This window comes from Rattus norvegicus, chromosome 14 (assembly GCF_036323735.1).
Source record: "Rattus norvegicus strain BN/NHsdMcwi chromosome 14, GRCr8, whole genome shotgun sequence".
NCBI lineage: Eukaryota > Metazoa > Chordata > Mammalia > Rodentia > Muridae > Rattus > Rattus norvegicus.
In genome coordinates, this window is record NC_086032.1 from 62,000,722 (window position 1) to 62,013,968 (window position 13,247).

Here is a 13,247-nt window from a genome sequence, read left to right on the forward strand (position 1 = left end):
CCTGGTGATGCCCTTTCAACTTCTCTCCAGCCCTTTGATTGGCAGTGTCTGGCCACCATTTGAAGTAGTTTGTCCATGTCTGAAGCCAGCTTGCCTCTTTCATTTTAAGACAGGTTCCTTTCCCTGTTATTTCTGCCGGGGACCAGCCTCACCCTTTGGAAGCCAGCTCTGGAATGATTGGCATATAGCTTTGAAAGCCACATTTTGATCAGTAGATGTTCCTGACCTAGGGAGAGACTTCGGCATGGCCCAGTCTTCATTTGTGTGTGCTGGTTTTTCTCCAGTCTAATGGTCGCGTGTTTGACATCTCTTACTGTCTGCATTCATTGCCTTTACATAGATCTGTAGTTTTTAATGCCAAGAAAATAGCAATTTGTGCACGCGTTAATAGGATAATGTTTTAAAACATTGTGTGTTACCCTTTCGCTCCTTTTCAGAATTTTGTGCCATCTTTGGGCAGGCAGACTTCCCTGACGACATCGGTGCTGCCCAGAACAGAACAGAGCACAACGTACACAGACTTTATTTATTTTACTGCCTTTGAAGGGAGCGTGCGCAATGTCTCTGAAGTCTCTGTGGAGTATTTATGCTCCCAGCCTTGTGTTGTCAATTTGGAAGCGGTTGTGTCATCCGAGTTCAGAAGTAGCATTCCCGTGTACAAAAAGAGGTGGAGGAATGAGAAGCATCTTCACACCAGCAGGACACAGATAGTACACGTGAAGTTTCCGAGCATTATGGTGTACAGGGATGACTACCTGATCAGACACCCCATCTCGGTGTCCCCAGTGATTCTCCGAGCCTGGATCACTCACTGGCACAGTGGCGGGGGCTTGAACGTGCGAGGGGAGGAGAATTTGCTGCACGCAGTAGCCAAGAATTACACCCTGCTGCAGACGGTCCCGCCTTTCGAACGGCCTTTCAAAGATCATCAGGTGTGCCTGGAGTGGAACATGGACTATCTCTGGAGTCTCTGGGCCAATAGGATCCCACAGTGTCCTCTGGAAAGTGGTAGGTCACTGCCTCACGGCACAGCACATTCTTGTGTGTGGAGATTGCCGGATGTCATCGCATGACAGCAGGTGCAAGGTCCTTCTGTAAATTACGTGTGTGTGTGTGTGTGTGTGTGTGTCTGTCTGTCTGTCTGTCTGTCTGTCCCGTTGACATCAGAGCACAATTTGCGTGAGTCATTCCTCTTTCTTCCTGTCAGTCTGAGGGATAGAACTCAGGTCAGGCTTCGCCAAAAGCACCTTTACCCACTGAGCTGCCGTGCTGGGCCCAGGAGCAAATTCTTAAGTTAGCATCAGGAAGACAAGGGAAACGGAGAGGTCTATTGTGTCTGTCATTTTAGATTTGGAAACAAAAAGGAGCGAAATAAAAAAAAATGAAAGAAAAGAGGAAGATTAAGGGAGAATAGTGAGAAAGATGAAAGACACAAAGGAATCAAGGGGCTGTGGAGGGAACCTCCGAGAGAGCTTAAGAGCTGCTTAGAAACAATAAAGCCTCTGAAGGGGCACTGGCTCCCTAGCAAGAGGGAGGCTGTGCCTCAGGGTAGTAACTTGTGGCTGGGGCCTACCAGCTCTGCTGCTTCTGAGTCTGAAGCCAGCCTAGCCTCTGTTTCCTTAATCTTTAAAACAGGCTAACGGATCCTTCCCTCAGAACAAAGTAGTGAATACTGAACGAGCTGCAGTTGCCTCACAGGTCATCAGCCCTCAGCCCAAGCTTCCACACTGAAGGGAGAGTCTAAATTCTGCAATTTTATCCTAAATGTGGCAATAGCCTACACAGGATCCATACAGAGGCTCCGGGGGCATTCCACGGCCCCTACATATCAGTGCCGGAGACCTATAAAGTAGGTCCAGAGTTCTCCCACGGGAGGAGAGGCACCGGCTCTGGGGGTGCTGAGTGCCTGCCAGTTCTCCTCACCTCACTTGGAGAGTCATCATGGTTCCCAGACCCCCACCCCCCAGGTCAAGTATTATTTCCACCCATGAACAGTTGCAACAGAATCATCTGGTGTTTTTGCTTTAAACACAATATTCTTCCCCTACCGAGGATTGGAATGGACTCAGCGTTTGAAATGGATTCTGATGTACCCAATAATTTCAATCTCTGGGCTAGGGGTGGGACTGTGGATAGGACTTTGATCTTGTTTTGACTATGGCCCAACTCCCAGGCTGGCTTGGAAGGTACAGGAATTCCACAGCCGGTGACAATGGACCTTTCCACAGTCAGTTTCTCAGACCAGGTCTTTTTAGATCTGGCATGGGAGGTGACTTAAGGACATCACCCCATCCATGCTCTGCCTCTAGAGACATGCTTTTTCTCAGCTTTGGGATAGGGGAAACAGTGGTTGTGGTAATTCCTTAGTAGGTCCCAAAGTGGCTTCGTGTGTGTGTGTGTGTGTGTGTGTGTGTGTGTGTGTGTGTGTGTCCATATAGGCCCATAGTTCTTGCTGCATACATTAAACATTTGGCATCTTGAAAGCTCTTTATTTGACTCTAATTGTAGAGCCACTAGAAGTTATAAAAATGGTAGAGAAAGTCCTTTGTGCATGGCCCAGCTTTTCCCACTGTTACTGCATCCAGTAATCACAGCACACTATTAAAACTAGGGAACAAATGCCACTGTATACTGTTATCTGTGGACTAGATTCGGGCTTCATAGTGTTTGCATTTGCTTGTGGGGTGTGTGTGTGTGTGTGTGTGTGTGTGAGAGAGAGAGAGAGAGAGAGAGAGAGAGAGAGAGAGAGAGAGAAAGAGAGAGAGAATAATTGTGGGAAGAGCTAGGTAATTAAATGTCTGGAATACGGGAACTATGTATACATAGGTGTGCCATTCTCCTCCAGGCAGAGCTGCCATGTTAACACCTGTCTGAGCCTTGCACGGGGATCCCTGATTTGTCGAGCAGAAGAGAGCAGTGCAAGGCACATGCACATATAGTGTTGCTTTGCCTCTGACTTCATCAGGCTTAATGATTTCATTTCATGTTTTGAAAATGTATATCTTTCTCATTGAAAAAAATGACCAAATTGCAAGTGGGGTGTCTTGAAACGAAATCATTTATAAACTGGCTCGTTCTCAGGGTGCCCTGAAAACGGGAGCTGCCTTCTCTTTCTTCTGTTGTTCCTTGCCCGGGAATGGCACAGTGGGAAATTTCTACCTGCCTTCTTGAGAACATTACTTTTGGTGTGAGGACCAATCTAATCAAATCACAGCACACAAGAAAACCTTTCTTAGGAGTTAAAAATCACAGAAAATGGAAGGGGGAGCTTTTTGCACTCTCAAACCAGCTCTGCACCTGTAACTATGATTTGTTTATCAAAATGAGACCATTTTCCCTCTCTGTAAAAGAGAAGTCACCTGAGTGAGTGCAGCAGGCTGTGGGGCGTGTTGTGACTTTTGTTCTGGATGGGGTTGTGGGCTGGCAGGAACTAGACGGAGACCTGGTTCCTCACAGAGCCCTTCGTACTTTTGCTTCCAGGCAAAGACAGTTGAGGATATCAGGAGAGCCCAGCTGAGCTTCAGGGGTACCTGTTAGGTCTGGGCCCCTTTGTAAAGTGCAGCCCCATTGAGACAGGGCTTGGGAAATGCTTTTTGAGTCAAGCATCTCACTCACATCCTATATGGTCCTGCCTCTGTAGCCCTGTCTGGCTTCATCTTTTTTTGTTATATATGAAAAGGCTCGATCTCCTCTCGCCTGCGTTTTCCAGGAGAATGGTTGAAGTCCTCTCTATTGCCAGATTAGCTTATGTTCCAGGGTAGGACTGAGTACCTCAGGAAAGGCCCAGGTCAGGCCACTGATTTGACTATTGGAGAACAACTGGCAAGTTTAAGCCCAACCCAGATCCAAAGTCAACAGCTTTCAGATACAGTGTACCAAGACTCTGGCATGTGCCCTTCTGCATACCTGCCCCTGTTGTGTTCTGGCCATGGGGCCATAGGTGGTTGAGCAAGCAGCCCCTGTGGCTCCCCCGATAGCTGTCTCTTTCCTAGGGGAAGGGAAGGGGCCTCATCCCTTAGGTCTAGTCTGTGTCTGACTCATTCCTGAACTCACTAAAACGCAGGGTGGGAGGGGCTGGAGTTAACATTCCTGGGCCGCCCTCAGAACCTCTTCCTTGTCACACCCTCAGGAGAGATTCTGCCAGTGCTGTTGGCTACAGTCGAAGCTGTATATGCTATGTGTTCAATCCCTCTTTGCCACGTGTACCGTTGGCACCCTTGTCTAAGTCACCACCCTCCTGGACTTTGACCACAGCCTCGTAGTGGCTTTCCAGCTTCACCCTTGCCTCCTCTCTCTCACTCTCCTGGGAGTCTGTGTAGTGTAGGCTGGCCACCTCATTCCCCCTTTGAACCTCCTCACTTTGCTGCTTGGGACCCAGCTATGCTGTCATATAGCTGTCGCTGGCTCCATCTCCTAGTCACCCGAGTCTGCTGACTTCTACCTAAATGGGCCACATTCAGCCCCACTTTGGGACATTTGACTGATTGCTGCCACCTAAAATGCTCATCTCCAGACCTCTACTCAGTTTGCCTCCTTCATCCCTTCACTCAAATGCCCTCCTCCACGGCCGCCTGGTCTGAGATAGTGATTTTGCCCACTGTTATCTTTTTTGTCTCCTCCATAGGCCATAACCACTGGATGCTGTAATTAAATAGCCATGGTTTCTGATTTCCTGTAGACCATTATAATGCAAACTCCTTGAGCTGTGTTCCAGTGGGGACCGTACTATGACAACACACTATGACCTAACCCCTGTTGCCACATGGGGTGGAGGACAGGGAGCTGTGGAGCTGGCCATGAATCTTCCCTTGGCCCTCTGCACACAGAGCCACTGGCCATAGCTTCCCAGATGGCATATGGCACTGGCTGAAGCTGCAGAGTTCCAGTCACTTCTCTTGCAAACACTCATGACTCAGCTCTGCCTTAGTAGGTTGAGTCTGACACCCCCACTTTTAGGTCCTTTGACCTAGAATGCTTATTGTCCTACACTGTCCCGACCAGAGCCACCACCTCCATCAGCAGGTAGCCTTACCTCCTGCCACCTTCCATGTGTCCCTGCTGAAATCCTCCCTAAACTTTGACTGTCAGTCCATATTGCCATCTCCCCTTGTCCCAACCACAAATACATGTGTGTTCATGAGCATGTTTTATTTCCACAATCAGAAATTGCCTCTCTGACCTCTAGCTTCCCAGGCCCTCTGTGTGTACCTCTCCTGGGATGTGCACTGTGTTCAGCTAAATGAAGTGAAGATTAACAGAGCCTCTTCCAACCAAATCTGGGAATTCACGGGTGGAGACCTAGTCCCTCTCTTTAAGGTGGGTGTGTGGGAGACAAACATGGCTATGGCACAGTCACAGCCACTCTCTATTTTCAAGTCCTTGCCATGTGCCAGACACCGTGGGAAGAGTTTAGTTACTCTACCCAACACTGCCTTCTAAACTTGCAATTGGGAGTAGACTTGGGGAGTAGAATTGGGGAGTAGACTTGGGGAATAGACTTAGGGAGTAGACTTGGGGAATAGACTTGGGGAATAGACTTGGGGAGTAGACTTGGGGAATAGACTTGGAGAATAGACTTAGGGAGTAGACTTGGGGCATAGACTTGGGGAGTGGACTTGGGGAAGTAGAATGATCCATCTCAGGTCACACAACTGTGAACTCCGGAGCTGGTGTTTAAGGCTGGATCATCTCGCCTTCCAAACATCATATTTAGCCATCGGGTTAGACAGTTGCCTGGGGTTATAAAGCTCATTATTTATTATTTATTTATTCCATGACATTCATGTAGGACTAAGCTACTATAGGTGCCTCACTGGGCTTTGTCACAGAGGAGGTGACATTTGGACAGAGACCTGATGGCTAAGCAAAGTCTCCATTCACAGTCAGAAGAATGGAGATCAAGATCTCAGAAAGGCAGAAAGGACAGAGGGAGCTATGGCGCTGTGTTGGAGAGGGGGTTGCGTGGCATAGCCTCCATGTGCTGGATGGCAGTCAGGCTGTGTACCGCCTTCTTGCGGCAGGAAGTTAAGAGGGTTCTGAGGCCCAATTTGCACTGATGAGAAAGGTTATGTCAACTGACTGCCCGAACCCTCTCTGGGATGAAGATGCAGACTGGCAGGTTCTTGATATGTGTTTGAAGTCCTTTTCTTGCTCTTGAAGGCAGAATGTCCAGTGTGAGTGAAGTTATTCAGGACCACACTGTGAAGATTTTCAAGCACCACACTCACAGTAGTGACCATTCTGCCCTCATGTCTTATCACAATGGGCGTCTGATAAGAAACTCCTGAGGGATCATGGGTGATATTTAAAATTACAGTTATCTATGTATTTGGCACACGTGTGGGGGGGCATACACATGCCAAGTTGTGTGTGTATGGAGGTCAGAGAAAAACCTGAAGGGGGAATCGACTCCCTCCTTCACCACGTGGATTCCAGGGTTCAAACTCTCGGCTGCAAGCACCTTTTTCTCCTGAGCCATCTTGCCACTTCAAAGTATGGTTTCTTATAGCAAAATTCCATTACAATAAGACAACTGAAATTAAAGTCCTAACTTGGATCCAGGCTTGACTTGTCTTTGTGGGAAAAAACAAAATGGACTCCCAGACAAACTGTATATGCAACAGGATTATTCAGGCCAGTGCCGTGATGATCCATTTCTAATTATTAACTATATATTTCAACTTAAAAGAACCCCACAGACTCAGGCCCCCTATCCCCAGTTAATCACAGTGGTCTGAGGTTCCCGGTAACAACACTAATTAGTAGTTCGCATCAGCATTGCCCTTTACAATGAACAGAACACTTTTTCCAGGCACATTGTCTCGCTTAATCCTTCTAACAATCTCAAGGGAAAGACAGTATTATTCTCATCCTCCTCTTAATGAAGGGGAAAACGGAGGCTCAGGGAGATTATTTAACTGGAGTCCAAACCTCCGTTCTTTCGGCTTGGCTACGCCGCCTCTCTGAGATATGCTAATACAGCCCTAACCCAGGTTCTAAATTAGAAAGGAGACTTTTTTTAAAGTTGAATTTTTATCGATGTGAATCATGTTTCCTTCACCCACTGGACTCTGTCTCTTTGAAGCGATTGGGCTGAGCTGAACAGCCTCAGAGGCCCGGGGTGGGGAGGCCAGTGGATACAGCTGGCTTCTTCTCTCTGCCTGCATAGAAATATTCAGAGCCTTTGTTCTTGTCTTCCTTAGCTGCAAAGGTAATACACGTACCTGGTAAAAAATTCAAATCGTGTAAAAAAGGTTTAGCGGGAAGGAGAAGTTCCACCCACCCCAGTCTTCTGGTCCTTTTCCCAGAAGCAAACTCAGTACAAGCATTTCTTGTTTCTCCTTCCAGAATAATCCTCTGCACATGGAAGCCTTAAGTTTAGCCCCTTGTCTCCACAAGCAAATGATAGCCTAGGAGCGATTCTGCCTCACACTAATCAGCGACACAGCGTTTTCTCCGTAAGGACATGCTGCTTGGCTCGTTCTTTCTGACAGACCCTTAGCAGCCGGTTGCCTGATGGTCCATCACTATTTAACCTGTCTTCTTGGATGGGAGGCAGGTCAAGTGTGTGTGTGTGTGTGTGTGTGTGTGTGTGTGTGTGTGTGTGTGTGTGTGTGTGTTTGTTTGTTCTCATGTATTTGGGGGTGCACATGTGGAGGTCAGAGGTCAAAGGTCAGAGGTAGGTTTCTATTACTCTAACGAGCCTGTTGATTTGGCTTGATATGCTGGCCTAGCAATCTCCTGGCTTCCTTCTGTCTTCATCTGTCAGCCCTGTGATTACGGTGAAGGAGGCTATGCTGAGCTATTTTTGCATAGGTGTTGGGGATCTGCTTATATAGGAAGCAGCTTACACACCAAGCATCCCTAGTCTCCATGAAGGTCTTTTCTCTCTTTTGCCTCTGACAGTGTTCCTTCTCTGAACATCCTTAAGGGAATCTTTGCATATATGTATGTTTGGAAGGAAGAGTTCCAAGGACCGGAGCCTATACTCCCAGGACTCCTGAGAGTGCAGATTCCACAGACTTCCAAAGGAACCTGCTTCATCATCCAGACAGACCCCTTTGAAGGCATTTTTTGACTTAAATCATCCCTCTTAGAACATACTAATTTTATTTTCAGGCTTGGCTCTAAAGGCAACAGTGCACACAATATATCCACCGCCTTTTAGGGACCTCTGTTTGGAAAACATTTCTTCTCAAAATTAGATTGAAAATGTGTACTTTCTCTCTCCCTAGCTTCTGTTAGCCACAGAGATTCTTTGCAGGGAAATGCCTAATGTCTCCATGTGTGTTGGGGATCTTTCTCTGTGGTATATTCTGATGTGTCTGAAGCTCATCCTCAGAAGGGTCTCACTGCATGGACCTTCCCCAGTGTTAGGCTTCCAGTCCTTCAACTGGACTAGGCAATGGATTACAAGATTCCTCTAGTCCCTGCCCACCGAAAGAGAAGACTAAAACATGCAACAGGGACTGGGAAGAAAAGTGTCAATAGGCATGATGACCTAGGTTTAATCCCCAGAACCCATGTACAATGCTGGGTAGTGTGGCACCACACCCACAACATAGGTGTGTGTGTGTGTGTGTGTGTGTGTGTGTGTGTGAGAGAGAGAGAGAGAGAGAGAGTGTGTGTGTGTGTGTGTGTGTGTGTGTGTGTAAGACCCTTGATCTTACTGGCTAGTCAGTCTAGTTGAATTGGTGATTTCAGTGAGAGACCATGTCTCAAAAGAAAAGGAAGGAAGGATGAGAGAGAGAGAGAGAGAGAGAGAGAGAGAGAGAGAGAGAGAGAGAGAGAGAAGAGCCAGGCATGGTGGTTCACACCTTCAATACCAAGAAGAGGCAGGCAGATCTCTGTGAGTTTAAGGCCAGCCTGGTCTACAGAGTGAGTTCCAGGACAGTCAGAGCTACACAGAGAAACTGTCTCCAAAACAAAGTAAACCAATAGAAAGGAATAAAGGAAGACTGTTGATACTGATCTACACACACACACACACACACACACACACACACACACACAAATATAACAACCAGGAAGAGATCGGGGTCTACCTACCTCATGGGTGGGATGTTAGCCTTTGTGCTGAAGCAGGATAGTGCTGGATGACCCCTCCACTCATCCAAACTATGCTGAGCCAGGCTCTAAGCTGAAAGTGAGGCAGAGAAGGTGGTAGGGCCTTGGAGCAAGGCAGCATTAATGAGCTAACCATCATCGAAATGTTTTAGTGTTTCGGCAGCCAGTAGGCATGGCAGCTCTACAGCAGCCAGTGTTCTCTCAGAGGCTTGTAACATGTAGTTTGGTTAGTAAAACCCCCACTGGTGTGTTGGGGGGAGCTCCAGTTTGAGTCAGAGCTGGGTCTCTTATTAGCTACACCAATTTTCATCAAGACGTTGACATTTTTCTTCTCTCCAAATGAAGGGATTTGCACCATTTGATAGCCAGGGCTTCTTGCTCCTTTAAAATTTGAAGAAACAAAACAAAAAAATAGTTCAGAAGAATTTTAAACATGCATTGCCTTTATAGCAGTGTGTGCATGTGTGTGTGCATGTGCGTGTGTGTGTGTGTGTGTGTGTGTGTGTGTGTAAATGTTGTTTCTCATTCTTCAACCACATCTCATACAAGAAGAATCAAAGAAATAGAATTGAGGGAAGGATTTGAAAGGATTATTTGTCTTAGGTAGCTTGGTGCACATTCTAGAATTATAAAAGAGTGTTGGGAAAAAGAGAGACAGACTTGAATTCTAACTTGGATATAGTTATATGTGTTCATTTATTCACCAATATGTATGAACGCCTATCAAGAAGCGGCCACTGTTCCAGGCTCTGAGAATGGAAGGGAAGGAAAGAAGGAGGGAAGGAAGGAAGGTCCCTACTTTCATGGACCATGTAGAGACCATTGGATATGTCACTAAATGTGTCCCAACTGACCTGTAAGTGTTTCGATGGTAGATGATACTATCACTCTCTAGTCTAGAATTATGATAGATATCACTCATCAATGACAAATGATTCTTGCAGATGACAGATTTGTTTAGGATTTTTTAACTTCTCTCTGTGTGTATGATGTATGTATATATGTGTATGCAAGTACGATCACATGTATGTGTACATGGAGGCCAAAGAAGGGCACAGGGTATCCTCCTTTATTGCTTTCTGCCATATTCCTTTGAGATTGGGTCTTTTCCTGAACCCAGAGTTTGAATTTTGGGATTAGGCAGGTAGCCAAAATCTCCAATGATAATCAATGCTGGGATTTATAGACATGCACAAGACCATGGCTGGCTTGTTACATGGTTACCTCAAAGTGATTCCAGGTCTCCTGGTGGGCTAGCAAGGACTCTTAACCACTGAACTATCCTTCCAACCCTGGGAGTTTTAAACTTTTGACAGTGTAGAATAATACCTACACAACCATTGTGGTTCCCATCTTTAGTACAGTATTAGGGAATCATATGAGCCAACACTTCATGGTAAGGTAAGTTTTCTGAAAGATTATTTTATTCAACTTTAGGCTAATGTGCACACTTAAGCACATTTTAGGTAGCTAGGCCAAGCAATAATTATCTGTAGATTAGGGTATAAAGTTCCTTTTTTTGTATTTAATTTTTACTATTGAAATTGTTTAGGATATAATCCCATCATAAGTGGAGGAACATTTGTCTGATATTCTCAGTAGCCACTGTCAGCTAATGGACAAGCCCACATGCTCTCCTGTCTTAGATGGAGTCCAAACTGTCATTCTTGCTAATTAGTTTTAATTGCAAAGGACGCATAAGATGATACAGAGGGAAAACACAACAGAACTATTAAAGCTAGAGTTGCATTTAATTTTATTGGACACCAAGACTGTGTACATTTGCAAAGTTATTTTAGACGTTTTGGTTGAGAGTTCTCTTTCCACAGTCCTTGGCTGTGGGGCACTTTGATCCCAGGGTGAGCAAACCTCTTTCTCAGAGCTTTGTTTTCCTAGTGTTTTGTTTCCTTATGTGCTTCGGGCTTCCTGGCACAAATGTGGCTGTCTGGCCTTTTCTGCTTTTCTCAACACATAGAAGCCAAGTGAAGGTTGAGCTCAAATCAATTATTTTTGATAAACTATCCAGAGTCTGGATAGTTTTGCAGTATTTCCATTGACAACTTCCGTCTCCATGCTCATAACAGAGCAGCAAGTCCTGTGTTCCCAGATGGAGCTGAAGTTCATTTCATGATTTAGATGCTTCGAAGGAACTGGCTTGCTTAATCCTATTAAATAAATATATATACAAGGGCTGGAGACTCTAAAAACTGCTTTTGAGATTTTCAGATCATATTAAACTCAAGGTACTTCTACACCTACAACAGTTTCTCATTCCTCTTTGGGAAATGAGCTGAGCTGATTAGTGTCCCAGGCTGAGAACACCTGTAATATATACCGATACTCTATGTTTGACGACTTACGGAAGCCAACTCGTCTCTCCAAGAGTCCAAGGAAGAGTAGGCTGTTTCTACCATTGAATTATGGATGTTTAAATCCAGGAGAATTTTAGGAAAGAGGAAGGCATGGCTATTCCTAGGCCAAGTGAATATGGAGAATAGTAATATATACTTAGCCTTCAGGAAAGCAGTGGTTGTCAGATAAAGCACTGGAGAGCCTGGTTTTCCCTGTGCAATTTGTCAAGGACATACCGGTGCTCTAGAGCCCCATGTTTGTGAAGAAATGCAGAGGTGAAAGTTCTGATGTCCTACTTGATCATTTGTCATAAAGATTACTGCTAGGACCTTTGAAAGGTGCTTATCACACTGTCTGGCATACAGCATTGTTAGTTACTATGTTGGCACGGTTTGTGCCTCTGTTTCCCAGTCTGTACACTTGTCATAATGAGGATTCAACAGGGTAACACATGTGTGGTGTGTACAGCAGCGACTGCACTATCAAGAGTTCTGTCAAAGCCTTCCCTAACATTAAAGGGGTGTATGCAAGGTGGTTACGAACCCAAAAGCTGGACATGTAACGAAGTGTGCTTGCCTTCCTTGTACAAGACCCTGGGCCCATCTTGGAAATGGATGGATGGATGGATGGATGGATGGATGGATGGATGGATGGATGGATGATGGATGGATGGATGGATAATGAATGATGGATGGATGGATAATGGATAATGGATGGGTGGATGGATGATGGCTGATGGATGGATGGCTGATGGCTGATGGATGGATGGATAATGGATGATGGATGGGTGGATGGCTGATGGCTGATGGATGGATGGATGATGGCTGATGGATGGATGGATAATGGCTGATGGATGGATGGATGGATGCCAGAATTTAAACCTAAAAACCTATCCTTTAAAGCTTCTGAACTTTGTGAATTTAACCCTGGACTTCTCCACAGAATGGGACTGATAACAAGACCTTTTCTTCTAAGACTGTAATGAGAATGAATGGGGACAGTCTTACTGACGTGCCTAGCATGGTGGTTCCTGGCTCCGATTCTGTGTTCTGCGAGTGCTTGTTCATAGTTTTAGGCTGCTGCTTTAACCATTTGGCTGGAACCGAGGGTGCCAGGAAGGGTGTGAGTTGGGAAGGGGTGCTTCTCTGGAGAGAACTGAAGGTGGCTTCTGTGATGTTTGCAGATGCAGTTCCCCTCCTCAGCTTTCCCTATGCTTCCAGTGGAGAAAACACAGGCATCGTAAAGAAGCTCCCAAAGTTCCAGAACCGAGAACTAGAGGCCACCCGAAGCCAGCGCGTGGACTACCCCATGTAAGAGTGGGCCGGTCAAGGGCTGGTGGGGTGGGTGTATCTGGCCACCTGGCAGGCTAGGGGAGAATCCCTTCCAAGGTTTTCTGCACACATGCTTAAAGAGAATCGGAGAACCAGGAAACTTTAATGTTAGGTGGAAATCATTTCTGCACATGGGAGTCTTCTATTTTCCTTCATCATTTTAGGCAGCAAGGTATTGAAGCTTAGGTCTGCTGGGGCTTCAGGTGCAGCCATCCACAGCCAGCATAGATTGTAGTCATGGCCTTGGCCCATTCGGTCCTGGAAGATTGGATGATCTGCTAGAATACTCAGGGCCTCTGATCTCCTCCATTGATTTCAGCAGAATCCACATCTATTTTTCCTTCTGCTGAGCTGAAGATCCTGGAAATGGCTCCTCGCTCACCTCCGATCAGATGGATTTAGCCGAGTGATTTAATTCTTCCTGTGCTGCTGGCGGTAGAAAGATCTTGAGTCACTCGGCGAGCGTATGTTCTCGCTAAGCTTCCTTGTAATAACTTA

The 13,247-nt window shown here is 46.1% G+C and overlaps 1 protein-coding gene across 2 annotated transcripts in view; it reads left to right on the top strand.

The window, feature by feature from the left end:
• Sel1l3 (SEL1L family member 3) overlaps positions 1-13,247 on the top strand; it is a 107,193-nt gene that overhangs the window by 12,372 nt on the left and 81,574 nt on the right. For both annotated transcript variants that reach the window (NM_001427327.1, XM_006251033.5), the window contains exons 2-3: positions 438-1,008; positions 12,602-12,728. In NM_001427327.1, coding sequence (NP_001414256.1) covers positions 438-1,008; positions 12,602-12,728 — 698 coding nt within the window. The remainder of the gene's footprint in view (positions 1-437; positions 1,009-12,601; positions 12,729-13,247) is intronic.